Below are 22,214 nucleotides of genomic sequence, written 5' to 3'. Positions count from 1 at the left end.
AATGTTAAGTACCATGCATGTCCAAATGCAGCAAGATCTGAATGTTATCAAAATCACTACACTAACCCATTACCATTTAGGAAGTTCATACGAAGGAACCTGTATGTTTTAATAACTGAACCCAAGTGAGTGGCTTGTCATATGAACAGTTATGAAAAGCTGGTCTTATTACAGTTAATGTGGTGACCACTTAATTTTGACACATCACATACAAGAAAGGTGACTGACCACACCTTTAATGTGTGTTGTGAGGGAAGGGATGCCTTATATGAAAGGATTTCTTCGTAATAATTCCCATTAACAGTGAGCAGTTTCCCGATTTTTGATTTATAAAATCTGATAGTTTAAAATGAATTGTCATTATTAAGTACTAATCATTTATTTTTTAGGCAAATCCAAAATCCAGATTTAGAGGATTTTTCTCTCAATCATTTTGCCTGGTCTGGGTCCACTCTTGTTCGACATTTATATCAACGATGTAGTTGCAAACATAGGAGAAGTGGTTAGTAAATTTGTGGATGGCACTAAAATTGATGGCGCAGTGGACTGTGAAGAAGGTTATCAAACAGTACAACAAGATCTTGATTAGATGGGCCAATGGGTAGAAAAATAGCAGATGATGTTTAATTTAGATGAATGTGAGGTGTTGTATTTTGGTAAGGTAAACCAGAATAGAATCATAGAATCCCTACAGTGTGGAAACAGGCCATTTGGCCCAACAAATCCACACAAACCCTCTGAGCAGTAACCCACCCAGACCCAATCCCCTCCTCTAATAACCTATATTTACCCTTGACTAATGTACCTAACTTGTACACCCCTGAATATAATGGACAATTTAGCATGGCCAATTCACCTAATCTGCACATCCTTGGACTGTGGGATGAAACTAGAGCACCCAGAGGAAACCCACACAGACACAGGGAGAATGTACACACTCCACACAGACAGTCACCCCTGGCTGGAATTGAACCCAGATCTCTAGCACTGTGAGGCAGCAGTGCTAACCACTGAGTCATCAGGGCAGGACTTATACAGTTAATAGTGAGGCATTGGGGAGTGTTATTGAACAGAGGGACCAAGGGGTTCAGGTTCATAGTTTCTGGAAAGTGGCATTGCAGGTAGACAGGGTGGTGTTGACGATGTTTGGCACTACTGCCTTCATTGGTCACAGCATGGATTATAGGATTTGGGACATCATGTTATGGCTATACAAGAGATTGTTGAGACCACTTTTAGAATACGGTGTACAATTCTGGCTGTCCTGCTATAGGAAGGACGTTGATAAGCTAGAAAAGATGCAGAAAAAAACGTACAAGGTTGTTGCCAGGATTGGAGGACTCGAGTTATAAGGAGAGAATGGATAGGCTGAGACTTCTTACCCCTGGAGGGTTGGTGGCTGAGGGATCTTAGAGAAGTTTATAATATCATGAGGGGCTTAGATAAGGTGAGTAGCTAAGATCGTTTTCTAAGGGTCGGGGAGTCCAAAACTAGAGGGCACAGGTTTGGGTGAGAGGAGAAAAAGAGATCTGAGGGGCAACTTTTTCATACAGAGGGCAGTGCAAGCTGCCAGAGGAAGTGGTGGAGGTGGGTAGAATTATAACATTTAGAAGATGTTTGGACAGGTACATGACTAGGAAAGGTATAGGAGGGATATGGACTGGATGCAGTCAAATAGGACTAGCTCAGTTTAAGATACCTAGTCAGCATGGGCCAGTTGGATCGAGGAGCTGTTTCCATAGGATACAACACTATGGACTCTAAATGATGCAATGTTGAGGAAGAAGGGAAAAGTTCTTTTATAGTTGTTGTCTTATAAAAATCAGTTATTTAAATGAATAATTCATTCGGTACAACCTCAACAGTTGCTACATACTTAGCACAGTCAATCCCAACACATCACTGAGAAATTTCACAGATAGTATTTAACTTTGTTTCCTGCTTTGTTTATTAACAGGCTCTCTATTAACACAGATCTGAAACATACGAGTTGAGTTTTTAAATGCTAAACATAAATACCAAAGTAATTAACCATTGAAATTAATTGAATATTTATTTTTATTTAACGCTCCCATGAAAAATGTGAAATTCTGTTTTCCTATAGTTATTTTGGTTGTATATTCCTGTTACATTCTTTAAGGAACTGATGAATATTTTCTTTACTTTATTGTTGATGTGTGAACTGAAATTACTTCCTTGCAAAATATTTTTTTCTTAAGGCCTCCAGCTATATTTGAAGATGGCAAAGTAATATAAACAAGTGGCACGAATATTCATTTTAACAAGTGGGTTTCCGAGACATCTCTGGAAGTAAATCACTTTCATGCTTCCAGTGATGCTAGAGATTGCTGCCTGTATTTTCTTCCTCAGACCAATAGTACAAGCCAACAGAGTATTTATTTTGCATTATTGTGTTATTCACACATTCTTCCAGTATGGGGAGAGATCTATTGCCAGATATCATGAGGCCAAAATTGTTGCTGTGTTCAGATACTCCAATACAAATGGAAAAAGAATTTAAATCATCAGCTTCATGTTACAGAACCATGTCTAATAGGCACATCCCACAGTATAAAGATGATGCAAACAGCATGCTTCGATTGAAAATTAAGATTAGGATAATCCTCTTCTTTTCTATCCAGTTTTGGATATACAGCAATTACTTTTCCAGTTAAACTATTTAATACCACGTTAATTATGGATTGGTTACAGCACAGAAGGAGCCTATTCAGCCCAATGTGCAAAAACAATTTACTTACAGTGACTCCCCTGCCTTTTCCCAGTAGCCCTGTGAAGATAATGATCCAGCTCTCTTTCAAAGGTTGTGTCTGGCTCTGCATGTATCACTCTCAAGCAATGCATTTCAGATCCTAACTACTTGCTGTGTAAAAATATTGATCTTCATTCTCCCCTTGTTCTTTTGCCAATCACTTAGCTTTACCAAATCCCTTCTCAATCCTCTCTTCCCTGAAGAAAACAGTCCCCACTTATTGAATCTATCAGTGAAATTCCTCATCCCTCAGGAAACAATGTGGGTTTCTGGATCCTTTCTGTGCCCTCTCAAAATCTTTTACATTCTTCTTAAAGTCTGGTGCCAAGACTGAATGCCATACTCCACTGTTTTGTTTAAATTTATTATTACTTCTTTATTTTTTAAACTTTCCTGGTCTGTATTCTATGCTCATATTTATAAAGATCAGGATCCAATTTGCTTTTTAACAGTTTGCTCAATCTGCTCTGCAACTGTAAGAATTGTGCATTTATATTGTCTTTGTTCTTTCTCGCAAAATAAATCACTTCCTTACATTCAATTTTATTTTCCACTTCTCTGTCCTTTCACAAAATTATGAGAATCCCTGTAGTGTGGAAGTAGACCATTTGGCCCATCAAGTCCACACTGATCCTCTGAACAGCATCTCACCCAGACTCACTCCTATCTCTGTATCCCTTCATTTTGCATGGCTAATCCAGCTACCTGAGCATCCCTGGATGCTATGGTCAATTTAACATGGCCAATCCACCAGACTTGCACACCTTTGGGTCTGGTGGTGTGCAGACCCACCAGAGGGAGGGAACTGGAGCACCTGGAGGAAATCCATGCAGCCATGAGAATGTGCAAACTCCACATAGACAGTCACCTGAGGCTGGAATTGAACCTAGATCCCTGTGAGGCAGCAGTGTTAACCACTGAGCCACTCATTCCATCAACCTCCCTTTGTCCTCATCATAGCCAAATGTTGTGTCATCCATAAATTTTAAAAGTATGGCCCATATACCAAAGTCTAGGCTATTCATTTACATCAAGATGAGCAGGGGTCCAAACACTGGATTCACAGGGATACCACTGCAAATCTTCCTCCTGTTTGTAAAACAACCAATTATTCATCACTGCTTTCTGTTTCCGAAATTCAGTCAATTTCATGTCCATCTTGATGCAGTTCCTTATTCCATGAGCTAACTTTACATGCAAAGTTTTTGTGGGGTACTTTATCAATGTCTTTTGGAAATTCATCTCCATTTCATTACCCTATTTGCTTAACTGACTGCATTTTCTCAACTGACCACCAACTTTGTTCCAAATGCTTATTTCTAATAGTTCCCCAGCAGTGAGGCTGAAGCATAATCATTGGAGCTTATCCTTAAAAACTTTGAACAACAGTGTAATGTTGTCAATTATCCAATCCCAAACTGTGCCATTGTTTAAAAATGGCTAAATGAATCGATCCTAATAACAAATGAGAGCAGGGCCCCTTGAATCTGCATTACCATCTAATAAGTTGCTGATCATCTACTTCAACTGAGTTACACCCGCTGTCCTCATATTCCTCAATTCCAATGGAGTACAGAAATCTATTGATCTCAGCATCGACTACATTCAATGATTCAGCATCATCAACCCCAATGCCTGATGAAGAATTGCACAAATCCACAATCCTTTGACGAAAATGATTTTCTTCATCAGTCCTAAAGAATCTTATCCTGAGGCCTTATCCGAGTCCTAGATTACTCAGCCTGTGTTAACAACCTCTCAATCTCTACTGTGTCAAAGCCCTTTAGAATCTACAGTATGTCTCCACCTAACGGTAAATCACTTAATGTCGCTTTGTTCTAACTGTGTTTATAAAGTGGTATCAATATAAAGAAAGTCATAACATTAAAATGTCATCAGCCCTAGACTTCCTGTTCTGCAACCTGTTCACATAAGAGGCTTTTGCCCCAGTGCTTCCATTTCCAATCACAATCCTGAAGGTCACTCCACTCTCCCCTCCCTCACTGTCAGCTCTAAAACCCTCTCTTCACCCCAGTTCCTTCTCCTACTTTTTCCTTTATGAAGTTCCTGGTGTCTGTTGTCATCACTGGGGGCTTCAGTTGATGCTCACATGTTGCTGTGGTTCTCAGCTTGGACCTTATTCTGGCTCTTGCTCCTACATGCATACCTTGCACTTATCTTAGCACCTGGTCTGTTCTTTAGTTGCACTGCTCCTGACAGGTTCCTCCTATTCTGCACTGAAGTGCACCATGTGCAAAGTTTGGTTGGTGCAGGTAGTGAGGCAGCATCCAAGGAGCAGGAGAATCAACGTTTCGGGCATTAGCCCTTCTTCAGGAATGAAGGTGGTGTGCCAAGCAGGCTAAGATAAAAGGTAGGGAGGAGGGGCTTGGGGGATCCACTGCACCCGATGTGGCCTCCTCTACATTGGGGAGACTAGATTAGATTACTTACAGTGTGGAAACAGGCCCTTCGGCCCAACAAGTCCACACCAACCCGCCAAAGCGCAACCCACCCATACCCCTACATTTACCCCTTACCTTACACTACGGGCAATTTGGCATGGCCAATTCACCTGACCCGCATATCTTTGGACTGTGGGAGGAAACCGGAGCACCCGGAGGAAACCCACGCAGACACGGGGAGAATGTGCAAACTCCACACAGTCAGTCGCCTGAGGCGGGAATTGAACCCGGGTCTCAGGCACTGTGAGGCAGCAGTGCTAACCACTGTGCCACCGTGCTGCCCACAGGCCGCTTACTTGCGGAACGCTTCAGAGAAAACCTCTGGGACACCCGCACCAACCAACCCAACTGCCCCGTGGCTGAACACTAACTCCCCCTCCCACTCCGCCAAGGACATGTAGGTCCTTAGCCTCCTCCATCGCCAGACCATGGCAACATGGCTGAAGGAAAAGTGCCTCATCTTCTGCCCAGGAACCCTCCAACCACAAGGGATGAAAGCAGATTTCTCCAGCTTCCTCATTTCCCCTCCCCCCACCTTATCTCAGTCCCAACCCTCAGAGTCAGCACCGCCTTCTTGACCTGCAATCTTCTTCCCGACCTCTCCGCCCCCACTCCCTCTCCGGCCCATCACCCTCACCTTAACCTATAGCATTCCCAACGCCCCTCCCCCAAGTCCCTCCTCTCTACCTTTTGTCTTAGCCTGCTTGGCACACCTTCCTCATTCCTGAAGAAGGGCCTATGCCCGAAATGTCGCTTCTCCTGCTCCTTGAATGCTGCCGGACCTGCTGCGCTTTTCCAGCAATACATTTTTCAACTCTGATCTCTAGCATCTGCAGTTCTCACTTTCTCCTCCTTGATGCAGGTACTCCTCACCATCTGATACCAGCACTGGCTACCTTCTGCCACTAGATGGAGCCTGATTAATCTAAAGGACTGTACTGTGGATGAGTAACTTTTTAGAACAGGTTACAATGTGTTGGTGCAATGATACATCGCTAATAAAAAAGAAATACAAAGTATTGTATTTGGTAAGTTATCTAAGCTGCATCTCTAGATGGTGCTGCACATGTATGGTCCAACATTTTAACTTGTTTGTTGTTTCTTCCAGATGAGAAACATCCAAAGGAACCAAAACTAGTTTTAACAAGATTCAGGAGAAAGTGAGGACTGCAGATGCTGGAGATCAGAGTTGAGACTGTGGTGCTGGAAAAGCACAGCAGGTCAGGCAGCATCTGAGGAGCAGGAATTCTGATGAAGGGCTAATGCATAAATGTTGATTTTCCTGCTCCTCAGATGCTGCCTGACCTACTGTGCTTTTCCAGCACTACAGTCTCAATTTTAACATGACTCACACAGTTATTTCACCTGCTCAGGTACACTCCAACTTTACGTGAAGACTTGAAGCCACGTCTTTCAATGACACCAACTCTCATTCTTCTTAACTTGTGAAACAGGCCCAATATAATCAAATTCATTATGTAGGCCAACCATCTCATCCCAGGCACCAATGTAATGAACCTTTGTTGTATCACTGTAATATCCATTCTTAAATATTAAGAGCACAACTTACACTGAAGTCCTGTACAATTTGAGATAGACTTCTTTATCGTGTATTCCAATCCCAATGATTAATGGGATTTACTTTCCTACCTGCTTGATGTAACTCCACACTAATTTTTTTTTGTGTTCTAAGAAAGAGCACACCCAAATCTCTCTCAGCATCAACATTTAGAAGTTTCAGGCCTTTTAAAAATTATAATAATTTTCTAATTCTTACAACTTACGTCAGTAGCTCTCACTTCCTCATATTATATTCCTGTCTGCCATCTTAGCACTTAGCGGTCTATTTTTTTTTTGCAGCCTTGAATTTATAACCTCGACTGGATTTTGTATCGTTAGGAAGCTCAGTCTGGGGCTGATTTTTCCCATTTTTAGGCACTGTAAGTTTTGGGAAGTTTCACAAAATGACTTTTCTCACACTAGCGCCCCCCCCCCCAATCTCAAGTCATTAATTATATAACTGGCCCCTTTGACATCCTTCTCAGACATGCATATAATAGACATGATGATAAGAATGGAGTAGTGTAGGTTAGATGGGATTCAGATTAGTTTCACAGGGTGGCGCAACATCAAGGGCTGAAGGTGCTGTACTGCACTGTAATGTTCTATAAATTCCTGATGATGCCAGGCCCTTCTCACATAAGCTGACATATTTAAAACAACTGCACATCGCTTCAGATGCTACAAGTGAAGAGCATGTTCATCTTACGGATCAAAATGGCTCAGAATGGGAGGCTGGGACCCTGCTTTCCAGATTGGGACCTGAAGGCCCTGGTGAATGGTGTGATTGAAAGAAAGGCCATTCTTCACTCAGCAGACCAAAGGTGGCAAACAGCTGGCCTAGAAATAAATAGCAGCTTGGGCCAGTGTGATGCCCCAGGTTCAAACAAAATGCCCAGGAATTCAGGGAAAGGTCAATGATCTTACCCAAAATCTTTCTGTGTTACCACTCAAATTCCGGCTCTATTACATTAACCTCAGCAATATTCATGGACTATGGACATCACTACTGGATACAGCATCTATACCCAGGGGGTCTCACACCTCATCTGCCACAACGACTAACCCTTTCTGCCCTCTGTCCAAATCACTGCACATAGAGACTTACAGCCTCCAAGTAAACCAAAACTGAGTGAACACTAAGAAATAAATAATAAATAATACCTAATTTGAGGAGATAGTGGTGTCTTTTTTATTCACTCATGGGATGTGAACGTTCCCGGCTGATCCAGCATTTATTGTCCCTCCCTAGTTGCCCTTGCGAAGATTGTGGTGAGCTGCCTATGGGAATCGCTACAGTCTATATCCTATACCTAGACTCATGGTGCCATTAGGAAAGTAGTTCCATGATCCTGTTCCAGCAAAACTGAAGGAACAGTGATATACTTCCAAGTCAGAATAGTGAGGGCTAAGGGGAAAACTTGCTAGTGTTGTTTCCATGTACCTGCTGCCCTTGTAGTTGATAACAGTCATAGGTTTGAAAGTAATGTCTAAGGAACATTGTGAATCTTTGCAGTACATCTTAGAAATGGAACACATTGCTGGTACTGTAAGTGGTAGAGGGAATGGATGTTTGCGAAAGTGGTACCAATCAAGCTGGCTGTTTTGTCCCGGATAGCGACAGGCTTGAGTATTGTTGGAGTTACACTCATCCAGGGAAGTAGGGAAAATTCCAACCCAATCCTGACTTATGCTTTGTAGATGGTGGACAGGCTTTGCAGAGTCAGGGAGAGAGATATTTACTGCAGGAATCTAAGCCTCTGACTTGCTCTTGTAGCCACAGTATGTATATTGCTAGTCCAGTTCAGTATCTGGTCAATGGTGACCCCCCAATGGTAAATCCAAGTTTTGGCTTACTTGGATGTTGTTGTGGGGGATTCAATAATGGTAATGCCATTACATATTAAGAGTACAGGGTGTCGGTGATCGAACTCTCTCATCTTGGGGACGGTCACTTGTGTGGCACAAATATTAGACAGATATAGTGTAGGAGGGGTTTGTTTAAATGAACTCTTTTGGGCAAGAAGAAACTATAAAGGCCATTTTCCTAGGAAAGTGAATGGATTCAGTATTTGATAAAGAGGCCGACACAGAACGTGCGGAAGGATGGGGCACTGATATTTCCTCATTCCAGATGTACCTATTCCTAGGAGTGTGGAACAGGTTACCACTTCTTGATAAATACAAATCACAAGAAAATTACAAAGGCATGGCTGAGGAAGTGGCATACCTTTCGTCGATCTGTATTAAGGTAAATTAATTTAACTCCTCTGTGGCCTTAATAAAGTATTACCCAGAGGGTGCGTTTATTTAATGCAGTATCTTTCTCATTCTATTGTAGCACATCTTGTTTTTAGCGGATTTCTTCTTTATTGATAACACTGAACTTTTCAAGGCTGTGCTTGTAGCTGGGAGAGGAGCTGGAATTGCTCCAATTTTGATATTTTATTGTAGATCAGCACCAATAGGTTGAAAGAGCCAAAATAAAACCCAAAGACGAAAGGAATGCCAGACTTTTAGCTACTAGGTTCTATTTAATAGTAAAAAAGTAGTCAGTTTGAAATCAAACTGGCTAACCATAATCCAGTGACAACAGTACCACAGACAAAGGGATAACCCATGAGTTGTTCAGAACTACTCCTACTCCACCAGTGCAACATTTTATTTTATTTGTTTGCAAGATATGCACGTCACTGCCAAACCTAGTATTTACTTTCATTCCTAATTATCCTGGAGTGCTGAGCTGGCTTCATAAATCTCTGCAGCCCGTATATGTAGACATAACCAATGTACTGCGAGGTAAGGACTTGCAGGATTTTGAAATAACAATGATGAGGGAAGTTCCAGGAAGAGACTAAGAGAAATTTGGAAGGAACTTGAAAATGTTGGTGTTCCCATGCGCCTGTTGCCCGTGTTCTTCTAGGTGATAACATTTGCAGGTTTGGGAAATGCTACAGAAGGAACATTGATGAGTTGTGCAGTCCACCTTGTAGATTGTACAAACTACTGCTACGTATGTAAATGATAGAGGCAGCAGATGTTTAAGGTTATAGGCAGAAACAGAAAATAGGAATAAGCTATTTGTATCTACATACATGTCTCATACTTCCCTGACGATTAAGAGTAAACTGATGGGGACAATTGGCCAAAGTGGATTTGTCTGCCATTTGTGGACTGAATGTATGTGGATAGATGTACCTGTGCTGTAGTCAGAGTCTCCAACACTGGAGCTATGATACTGTTGTGGGCTACAGCCTCTAGCATAGCAAAAGTATTTGGCTGTTACTCAATATCGCAAGAAGCAAATTTATTTTGTCCTAAGTGTCGCCAAAAAACTATTTAAGCATGATATGGAGGTGCCAGTGCTGGACTGGGGTGGACAAAGTCAGAAGTCACACAACATCAGGTTATAGTCCAACAGGTTTTTTAGAAATCACAAGCTTTCAGAAGTGTGAAATGACAAAGGAGCAGTGCTCTGAAAGTTTGTGATTTCAAATAAACCTGTTGGATTGTAACCTGGTGTCGCATGACTTCTGATTCTGTTTAGGTAAGTACTAGGATAAATTTGAATTTGAACAATTCTGGAAATACATATAAAAATAGAAGCTTAGATAGAAATACTAGAGGATTTGATATCCAGCACCATGGAATGCCAAACTAAACATAAAGCAAAACATTTTTAAATAAATAAAATAACTTCACTTACCACTCGTGTCCAGTTGATCCGGTTCAATTTGGATTTCAGTGATGTCATCAGTACGAACAGCAGGAAGAAAGTCAGTAAGAAGGCACTGCAGCTGACAAACTCGAAGAAGTAAAGCGCATGACAGTGCATGCAGTTCTGCACTATCTCCTCCAGAATAAAGGCCACAAATGATAGGATCTATTCAGGGAAAAGGCAAAAAAAGTAAATTCAGACAAACCTCCTGTAAATCATGTTTTCATGTGGACATAAAACAATTCAGTTCAGGCTGGCCTTTGACACTGTTAATATTAAACTTTTTTCAACTGATGGTATTGATCACATACAGTTAAGCTACCCCGTTCATCACATTGTAACTTCAGCGTCGACAGAATACACTATCTCACACAAATCGACTTATTCCACTTCCAGACGAACTAATGAGGGGCATATTTAGGGTAAATAGACAAGGTCTCTTCTCTGGGATGGGGAATCCAGAATTAGAGGGCATAGGTTTAGGGTGAGAGGGGAAAGATTTAAAAGGGGCCTAAGGGACAACTTTTTCATGCAGAGGGTGGTGAGTGTATGGAATGAGCTGCCAGAGGAAGTGGTGGAGGTTGGCACAATTACAATATTTAAAAGACATCTGGATGGGTAGATGAATAGGAAGGGTTTAGAGGGATGTGGGCCAAGTGCTGGTAAATGGGATATCTGGTCAGTATGGGCAAGTTGGACTGAAGGGTCTGTTTCTGTGCTGTACGTCTCTATGACTCTTATCTTAATATTTCAGTTTGGTGTCAAACCAACAGGATACTTTTGAGTCTGTTAAGAAATAAGAAACTCATTTTGTTTGGGGCCCTGGCAATGCCCACTTAGGTTGTATACAAACCTGAGGGATAAGGCATGAAGCATGTATTAACCCACTGTAGTACCCAGTCCCAAAAAGCCGAAACAGCTTAACAATGCTTCAGTTTCAAATGAGTGGTTTTTCTCAAACCTACATGATTATCTGTTCCTGAACATATTCAAAATGTTTTATATTCCAGGAAAATTGTTGAATAAGAACAGAGTAAAAAAAATGTACCCAGTACTAAATGGTAATGAAACCCTCTAAGTGGTATTCAACCAAGGTTACTGATGAGAACATTACTGTGTTTTGCAGGATCCACTTCAATCTGAATAAACAGAAACCAAGAAGCTCAGGGGAATGTTTGCAATGGGATAATTAATAGTTGCCAGCATGTGTCTAATGCAACATACAAACCTGTTTGTGCTTGAGACTTTAAGGTAAGGAATGAAAACACCGAAATTAGGTAAGCTAATGTTTATGTAAAAATGGCTCATGTAGGAATATCTTCCCAGCATGCCCGAAATTCAGACGCAAGCTCTGTCAATTGTAATCTCTCCCCTAAAAATAGAAGAAAAGGCATTTATCTAATCTGGCTTGATCATTTGACTGGACAGTGTATAGAAAAAGATGATTTAAGACAGGCAATAACTATTAACTCATCAAGTGAAATCTAGAAAGATATGAACGCAAAAACAGTGTTCTCTTTAGGTTTACCAGCAATTTTCCATTGGCGATACTCCCTTGATCCAGAATTATTCCACGGAATATTTTAAATTGTTAAATTAAAACTGACACCACTTGTCCAACTGATTTGCTTTCAATCTTTCATTAGCTCCTAGCACAAACCCAAACCTCTACTAGGTAATGAACTTGTAAACACACTATCTTGTAAGAACTAAAATGATGCTGTGATCAAGCTCTGGAATGTTGGCAAAATAATGCTTAACTGCTATACCAAACTGTACATTTTGCAAGGAATGTGGTTTAAAAGAAAAGAATTGGAGAATCAAAGTGGCTGGATTCCCAAATCATGTGTTACACATTAAAGGTTTCTTTTGTTAAGTTATTACTTCGTTCTGTTCTCCCCTTTTTCTTTCTTGGTCCTGAACTGACCATGTACAGATTCAGGAGGCAAAAAGGAACTGTTGCTCCAGGTGTCTATCAATAATACATGAATTACTAAGACTGCAAAGAGATGGGCCTGAAAGAGAGCCTAAGAGGAGGAGGGCGAGGTAGTCAGTCATTGGTTTTAGAAAGGAATTCCAGCAATTACAAAGTTGCTGGACCAACAAATAATGTGTTGAAGGGGAGAAGGGGAGGAGTAAGGGACAACATTTGAAGAGGGTGGGTAGAATTGGAAAGGGGTGCAGTGATAGGGATGCTATATGAAGTAATAGCAGAAGTACACCATTTGAACCCCTGAGTCTTTATGTTCAATAAGATCATGACTGGTCCGTTGGTATTTTGAATTCCACAGTCCTATCTATGCTCGATTTCTCTCTATTCTCCTGCCTAACAAGAATCTATCCAAAAGAACACAGAACAGCAAAGCAGAGGAACAAGCCTTTCAGTCCACCATATCTGCAATGTCATGATGCCATTCTGAACTAATTCCATCTGCTTGCACATGGTCCATATCCCTCTATTATGTGCCTGTTCACATGTCTGTCTCAATAATTCTCAAATGTTGCGATCATATCTGCTTTTACCTGCTGTTACTGATTAAGGGTGATCAGCCACGATCATATTGAATGGTGGTGCAGACTCAAAAGGCAGATTGGCCTACTCCTGCATCTATTGTCTATTTTCTATTGTCTTCCTGGTTGAGGAGAGGCTAAGGATAGGTAATGCACCATTAGCACAGATATTGTTACTGGGACATTGGTTAGAGATATTAAAATGACCTGGCATAAGCAGAAACTGACCACCAGCTTAAAAAAAACACCAACTCCAAAACAACTTAAAGGTCATAGGGACTACAAGACCTGTGTGGTTTTCATACAAACATGGGAAAAACTTGTACACGGTATATTATTTAAAACGCAATGGTCCACACATAAGGAAATATGGCACCATCTACTGTACGTATGTAGAATTTTAATTTGACGGCACAGAATTCTCTTGCATGTTATTTAAATATCCAGATCTCCATTATGGTTTCCAGCAACAGCGAATTAAAGTTATGCTTCTATCTTTTAATATTTCCTTTAGTTTATGATTTACAACCTGATTTTGAAGCTAGGCAGATATGAATTGCTAGACTTGCTGCAAAAAAATTCTTTTTTTTTTAATTTTAAAGATGTGTTTGTAGCTTAACCTAAATATGTAAGATCACCTAATCACAAGGCTTTATGTTGAAATATGTGAGCGATGCAGTTTTTAAATCAGGAACCACCTCGAGTGGTACCATGCTGATAGCCCATTGTCACAGGAGAGACTGAATACATTCCAAGAGTAAGAACTCCCAACAGGATTCTCAAATTGATTGCTGAAAAAAAAGACAGCCTTTGTTGAAGCTTTTCATCTTGCACTTAACAGGACAATTTGCAAGAAATACCAATTTGAGGGCAAAACCAAACTTAATACTGTATGAAAGGGTAGAGACGATTAAGACTCTGATTCTTAGAGGTGCTGCCATAGAGAATATTAATGATGTTTATCAGTTAATTGTCAGGTTTTTATTTAAATAAACCAGCAAATCACAGAATTATGATGGTGCAGAATGAGGCCATTCAGTTCATTGTGCCTGCATCTGTTTCATTGTCTGCACAAAATGTAACTCTCCTGCCTTTTATTAAAATTCACTCATGGGATGGGTGCTGGGCCAGCATTTACTGCCCATCTCTTATTGCCCTTGAGAAGGTGATGGTGAACCACCTTCCTGAACTACTGCAGATCATGTGCTGTAGGTAGACTCAATGCCATTAGGCAAAAGTGAGGACTGCAGATGCTGGAGATCAGAGTCAAGATTAGAGTGATGCTGGAAAAGCACAGCAGGTCAGACAGCATCCGAGGAGCAAGAAACTTGACATATCGGGCAAAAGCCCTTCATCAGGAATGTTGAAGGGCTTTTGCCCAATATGTCGATTTTCCTGCTCCTTGGATGCTGCCTGACCTGTGCTTTTCCAGCACCACTCTAACCTCAATGCCATTAAGGCAGACCCTTCCTCTGTTTTCACCGATAATAGTGCCTGTCTTGGCTGCTCTGCTTAGGCCTTCAACATTATGATCACCATTAAAAAATGACTGAGGCTGCATTATACAGATCATAGGGGGAACAGCATCAATCACATTAACCCACAGTGATAGGTGATTATATTCTGGAATTCCAAATGCTACGCACTTAGATCATGTGTTGCAGCGTGTTGGCAGCCACACAGGAGAAGACTATTGCTGGGCAAGGTTTCAGAATAGCAGCAACGGGTGGTGAATGTGATACAGTTCCAGTGTATTGCCAAAGTGCAATCAGTGTCTCCCACCTTTGGCAAAGTTTCATTTTTGGCACTCATGATGCATTTCTTCACACAGATCTCCATGGAAGACATTTTATACATTCAAATCACCACAATGAACGCTTTGATGCTCATGTTTTAGCTCATTTAGAAATCGTCTGTCACTTTAGGCTGTCCCAACATCAATCCCTCAAGTAAGAGGTGTGAAAATTTCATTACATCTGTGCCAGGTTTGCATTGGTCATTGTATCAGATGCAGTATGACCACGGCTGTTGCCATGCTCCCCTAAGCACTAAGTTGCAGTTTACTATAGGAGCATCGTGAAGGGAAAGGACAACACCAATCTTCTCTTCTCGGTACCAACTATTTCCTTCTCAACTTCCCCATCCCAATGCACTCATCTCAGTACAAAGTTGATGTGGATCACTTTGTTTTTTTCAAAATCACAAAAATCCAGAAAGAAAATACTTGTGTGGCCCAACAGCAGATTAATTCCATCGTCCACATGAAGTAAAGATCCAAGATTCTGTGTTGATTATTCGAATATTATGTGGCAATGAAATTGGATTTGGGATCAGTTGCATGTTTTGGTTGAGGAGATCTTAACTAAGTTTAATAAAAACAATCTAACGGAAGAGCTTGCTGAAGGGATTAAGAAAGCTACATGATTTTGTATGTCAGCATATCATAATTACATATAGTTAAGAAAAGATTTTTAATTTTTTTAAACTTCAGAGGATATAGACTCTTACAGCGGGGCAAACAATGGTTTTAACTCCTGTATTTCTGCTCTTTTCTTTGAATAGAGCTCTTGGGCTGCCACGTTACACTTGGCTGGTCACCAGCAAGTTCAGTGAAATTACCACATTCGACTTTCCTTAGCTGTTCCTACTTTCAGCTTGGCAGTTGACTTTAAGAGGTGGGTTCAGCCATGTGTTTTTGGCCCAGTGTTCTGCATTTACTCTGCCTCCCATACAGCAGTGTGGTAATGTTGCAAGGCTCCGATGTGTCAATCTTGTAAAGTATTTTCAGACCAGCTCAGAGTTGGTTCCCCTCCTTGGATACATTGTCAACAAGGCATTCAAAATTCTCCAGCATTCTCCAGCCACTGCTGGAGTGGTTTCTTGCCTTGTTAAAACCAAAGTCTTCTCAAAAGGCTCGAGTTCAATTTGCTTGTGTGACAATCAACTTGGTTGTACTTTATTGTACTCACATTCCAAATGGTCTTTGTTACCCACCCCCACCAAGAAAGTTCAAATAAAACAATTGCATTGAAGTGGAATGATAGTCCTTTTAAATGCAATTAAAGAATCTGGCAGTTAGCATTAAGCAGCTTTAAATGAACAAGAATAATCCGTACGGTCCACAAGAACAAAGGTAATACTTCAGGGTGGAGTTAAAACATTGCTGCAAGCAGCAGGTCTGGCTCAGGTGAATTTACCTGACATACAATATGGCATAAGAGGTCTTACAATTAATCTTTTCACAGAACAGATACTCAAGTTACCAAAAATGCTGGTGGACAAGTTAACCCTTCAAGCCTCCAAACATTGGTGTAAACAGATGGGGTTGGAAATGGGGCTGAAACTGTTTCATGGTCCTAAACTGATCCTTGGGACAAAATGGTCACTCTGGCATTTTGTTTCTGGATTAGTGGTGCTGGAAAAGCACAGCAGTTCAGGCAGCATCCGAAGAGCAATAAAATCGACATTTTGAGCAAAAGCCTTCATATTCCTGAGGAAGGGCTTTTGCCCAAAACGTCGATTTTACTGCTCCTGGGATGCCACCTGAACTGCTGTGCTTTTCCAGCACCACTAATCCAGAATCTGGTTTCCAGCATCTGCAGTCATTGTTTTTACCTACTCTGGAATTTTGACATGGGCACTCATTGAATTGGCACGAAGGCCGATTCCATGCCCAATTGCGGGTAATAAGTGGGCTTTCAAAGCCGGAAGGCCAATCCCAATTGATTCCCTGGTTTGAGGCAATGGGGAGGATTGACATTTGGCAGATCATAAGGTTATAAATTGGTTTATCAACCACAACAGAATTACATTCAACCACAATCTGCAACTTCAGAATATCCCCTTTAAACTGACACCTCATTGTGCTGAAGGCTGTATTTCTAGCTGTTAATGAGCCTAACACAGACTGTCAAATGCATGGTCAGTACTGACATTTTTAACTTCCATCTGCTTTCATTCCCTAATTTGATAGCACTCAAAAATTTAGTCCTATGTTAAACTCAATAATGTTATAATTGCTATTTGATAAATGCTCATGTGCCATCAGGTTATTAATTAAATGTGGGGTGTCACTTCTTTCAAAATCTAATATGGTTCGCCCACTTGCTGCTTCTCAGACATATTGTTGCAAAAATCTATCCAGCGTTCAAGACATGCACAACCTTAAAATATGGTTGTGCTATATGCTAGTATGGTTGTCATATGCTAGTATGAATTGGGAGAAGCATACGAATGTTAAATTTTCCCATTAAATGATTCTACCTTTTCTATATTATACACATTTAGAGCAAGTGGGACTTAAACCCAGGCTTTCTGATCAGAGGTAGTGATGCCAGCACTGCATGACAAGAGCTCCCCAACCTTTTCTACATGCTTTTATAATCTTTGGATTTATACAATCTGAACATTTACAGAAGGCCAAAAAACAACCATCATTGCAGTCTTAAATATTTCGCTTGCTCTTAATTCTAATTTGTTGCCACTGCCATCACTGAAGAGATTTCAATTATTAAGACCAATTCATGTTCCTTCATCTTACCCATCTTTCTTCCGAATCCTATAACCTGGTATGTGAGAGACCAGGTACATTTCGGACTCTCCTTCAGCTATGTCTCAGTAATGGCTACAAAGGCACAGCTGAATTTCCAACAGCACTTTTTTTTCCAATTTGCTCTTTTTAGTCCATGTACCTTCAAGTATAAAAACACCAATTTAGCCACCAATCAACCTATTTTGCTCTCTGCTTCACTTGTACATTTTCTATTTCTCTCTCTCCTGGCTTAATTATTTTATACCTTTTAAATTTTCCCCTTTGCTGTTGTGTCTTAACCACCGCTACTCAGCTCCCTTCCCTTTTAAAAATTACTATCTACAGAACTCTTTTCAGCCGAACCTTCCCCTGGAATCCCACTTATCAACTGAGGGTTCCTGTGACCACACTTGCTATCCTTTCCACTGAGACCCTAACTCCAGCCTGGTTCAGGTGACGCCCAACAAGCTCCTTCATGCCCCCAATGCTAAAGCTACATGAACCGGAATCCTTTTGCTACATTGCTCCCTCAGCTTCCTTGCTAACCTTATTCCAACATTAATTTGAAAAGTTGCTTGGGTAATAATTCAGGGACTATAACTCTAAAAAGTTAGCTCTTTGTTCCTGGTATTCTCTGCACAGAACATCCTGTATATTTTTTCTGAATACCTAGATCCTCTCCAATATCATTTCACATTGGTTTGAGCGGCTGCTCACCCTTGCACGAGATACAGAACAAGCCATATGGAAATTCTACTCAAAGGTGCTAGCCATTCCTCAAGTGTAGATCTACAAGAAATTTTGTGTCCTTCATAGAAAAACAGAATGAAAACTTCAAAATGGCAAGCCCAATCAAAACCACTCATTAATATTCATTGAACGTATTCATAGACAAAAAGATGATTAGATATGGGTAACTAAATAAAATCCTACACCCAAGTGACTGGACAAAGCCAACACTTTGGACTGATTAAATTATTTAAGAAGAACATATTTACATGCCATAAACAAGCTGAACTTCAGGGAGCACAAAGGTGGAAACCAAACTACAGTAATAAATCAAATGGATTTCAGTTTGTACTCAGTTCTTGGTCAACATGCTGGACTCCTCACTGCAGTCTCAACAGAGGGTTAGCAAGTGAATACATTCAGCCTAATTACTGAAGAGGTTTGGCATACAATGGGTTGGACTCAGTTAGGATTTCCTGTAATCAAATTCTAAAATTCTGAAAAAAATTACACCAGAAAACAAAAGTGAAAAGATGCAACACCACGTGGACTGTTCTTTAAACAAAGCAGAAAATCCCCAAAAATTTACCCTCAACATAATTTAAATTTCAGTTGTAATTGTTTCCCCTTGGAATTTTAGCTGTTACACTTTATTTACACAAATCATCCGCAATTCAAGGCAGTTTTTATAGCAGTAAAAACAGCCTCCCTATCAAAGAGCTCTACTAATTTAAATGATAAACAATCAGCAAATGAAAAATATCTGGAAGATACGTCATCATTTCCTCATGAAAACAGATTCAAAGTAAAGCACGGTGAAGTACTAACACAGCAAATGTAAATAGTTTATAAAAAAAAACCTGTTTCTACATAATCAATCATGTTACGTAGCCATCTAAAACTCTGAAATGCCCAATTTCTCAAAATTTGTCCTCTTTGCCCAGTTACTTTTACATTTCTTCCCCTTCACCCGAAGGTACAGACTCGCTCAAGTTGGGGGTGGTTTAATGCGTGTTCACAGCTCTAATCCGTGCAAAGCAGCATTTATTTCAATCTGAGCTTGTCCTCAGGCAAATTAGGTGTCCCTTTAAATCATTAGGTGGCAAGAAGAAAGCAATTTAAAAAAAGGAAATCCTGATCATGGCTTCCTCAAAGTGTGGGCAGGGTACTTTCCTCCCGAGAAATGCTGGCCCTGAACATGTTTAGAATTATTTATACCAGTGTTGTGTTCCAGAAAAAATCCTTCCAGCTGCTGGCTGCCTGTAGCGCTGACCCTGCCAGAAAATACAGCTTCAGCCCATTTATGTACTGAGCTGACACTTTACAAGAGAGTAATATACAGACAAGGGTGGAAGCCACTGACACCAACAACACACACCCTCTCCTCCTCTCCCCTCTAGCACTCCAAAGGAACTGTTACCTTTTTGACACCTCAGTCCAATCCACATTCAACCCCAATACCCCTCCCCTTCCTAACAGTATCTTCCACCTCCCCCCCCACCTCCGTGCACAGCTTCCCTTTTACATTGTCCATTCTTACCACTTGTGGCCCTGAATAGCTTTCCAGGTTAAACAACACATTGCATGTACTTGTTTCAAATATAGTCTACGGTACTCCTTGCTCACGATGCAGTGTCCTATTTCATAGGGAGACGCCAAACAGGGATTGAGTGTCCAGTTTGCAGAGCTGGTCCACTTCATTTGCAAATGTGACTCCAAGATTCATGATGCCACGTCATTTTAATTCTTTGCCTCACTCCCACATTCTGACTTGGCAATCCTTGGCCAGCAACAATGAGGGTGAACATAAGCAAGCTTTAGGAACAGCATCTCAACTTTTGGATCTGCATTTGACAGCCTTCTGGCCTCAACAGAATTTAGAAATGTCTGCAACTATTTTGCTTTCCATTTTATAATATTTTGGACAACTGTTAGTAATGATTCTGCTGTTCCCATTTACATCTCCTCCTGACAGCCATTTTGTTTGTACCACCGCCATCTCCTTTTCCCTTGGATCCCTATTTATTTTGTTGTTTAATCTCTTCTAGCTTTCAGCCTTGCCTAGAACCTCATTTATGTTCATTCCTTCAGTACCCTTTGCATGACTTTGTGCTTCCTTAGAACCAGGTACATCTCTAATCTTTTCCAATTCTGGTAGAAGGTCATCAAGCAACATTGTTAACTCTTTCCTCTCTTCACAGATCCTCCTTGAACTGCTTAGCATTTTCAATGCTTTTTGAAAATAAATTTCTGATTTAGCATCCACAACATTTTGGCTTTGCATTTGAAACCAGAATCCATGATATAAAACCTATCACAGCCAATGAAGAATAAGAACATTGAGTAAGGTATTAGAATAATAACCTGGTCATAAACCAGAATCCAATGGAGAAGAGGGGGGGGGGTGGGGCAAGCGAGTAAAAGTAAAACATGAAACTGATGCAACTGATGCACCGTGGGCGGCACGGTGGCACAGTGGTTAGCACTGTTGCCTCACAGTGCCAGAGACCTGGGTTCAGTTCCCGACTCAGGTGACTGACTGTGTGGAGTTTGCACATTCTCCCAGTGTCTGCGTGGGTTTCCTCTGGGTGCTCCGGTTTCCTCCCACAGTCCAAAGATGTGCAGGTTAGGTGAATTGGCCGTGCTAAAATTGGGTAAAGGGGTAAATGTAGGGGAATGGGTGGGTTGCGCTTCAGTGGGTTGGTGTGGACTTGTTGGGCCGAAGGGCCTGTTTCCACACTGTAAGTAATCTAATCTAAAAAATGAGATAGCTACTGAGGTTTTGTTGACAGCCAGAATATCCTTTCATAGAATCCCTACAGTGTGGAAACAGGCCATTTGGCCCAACAATCCAACCAATGTTCTGAAGAGCATCCCACTCAGACCCATTCTCCTACATTGCCCCCCCGACTAATGCATCTAATCTGCACATTCCTGAACACTATGGGCAATCCAACTTGGCCAACTCACCTGACCTGTGCATCTTTGGACTGTGGGAGGAAACCGGAGCACCCGGAGGAAACCCATGCAGACATGGGGCGAATGTGCAAACTCCACATAGACAGTCGCCCGAGGCTGGAATCAAAAACCCAGGACCCTGGTGCTGTGAGGCAGCAGTGCTAACCACTGAGTCACCGTGCCATGTACAAAGGTACATAATCTGTCTTGGTGTTGTCACTGGAGTCTGTATAACAGAAATGTCATTCCACATACAAACCCATCTTTTTAATTTGCAGATTACACGCCTTCGCAATGCTTAACATTTGTTTTACTGAGGTAAAGGCAATGGTCACTTTTACTAACGATGCTTTTTTCCCTACACTACAAGTCAAAACATTCCAATTCTCGTCAGGACCTGTTAAACATTGTTCAGCAATACTATTTAAATTTAGGTGCTGTGTTGTTTGGAGTTTATGTTGACATGAGAGGTGATTTAGCCTAGTAAGAAAGCAAAGTTTCAAGAGAAACGTTGACACAATGAATTGTTTTTTGGAAATTTGAGGTTTGATTTGAGGAGACATACCTATACTTTTTAAACATAATACTGATGGATCATCTGTTACATTTCATGTGGCGAATCAGTGAATATACTGGAGGAGGGGTATACTGTGCCTTCCTATGTTGTAATCAACCTGTTCAGAGAGGTTATTACATACCTCTTGAGCAGATGGGACTTGAACCCGGGCCACTTGGCTCATGCAGGAGTGCTACTACTATACCACTAGATTGCACTTATGCCAGCATTAGACATCTTGCCCTTGTCGCCCACTTATATTTTTACAAACGTCTCATTTCTACCTTTTCTCATGAATTGTTATGAGCTTGAAGCCAGTACCTAAAATGGTCAGTAAAAGCAGATTTCATTAGTAATTCAAAAGGGAATTGGTTTAATTCTTAAATTGTTAGGTTGGAAGAAAGAATGAAAGACAGAGA

General features: G+C 41.0%; 1 protein-coding gene across 2 annotated transcripts in view; it reads right to left on the bottom strand.

Moving 5' to 3' along the window:
- The window catches only part of cmtm6 (CKLF-like MARVEL transmembrane domain containing 6), an 80,683-nt gene that overhangs the window by 14,010 nt on the left and 44,459 nt on the right, over nucleotides 1-22,214 (bottom strand). For both annotated transcript variants that reach the window (XM_060824915.1, XM_060824917.1), the window contains exon 3: nucleotides 10,499-10,675. In XM_060824915.1, the coding sequence (XP_060680898.1) occupies nucleotides 10,499-10,675 (177 nt within the window). The remainder of the gene's footprint in view (nucleotides 1-10,498; nucleotides 10,676-22,214) is intronic.

The sequence above is a fragment of the Hemiscyllium ocellatum genome, chromosome 5 (assembly GCF_020745735.1).
Source record: "Hemiscyllium ocellatum isolate sHemOce1 chromosome 5, sHemOce1.pat.X.cur, whole genome shotgun sequence".
Taxonomy (NCBI): Eukaryota; Metazoa; Chordata; class Chondrichthyes; order Orectolobiformes; family Hemiscylliidae; genus Hemiscyllium; species Hemiscyllium ocellatum.
Note: the sequence above shows the minus strand (reverse complement) of the source record. Positions and strands in the feature narration are given on the sequence as shown.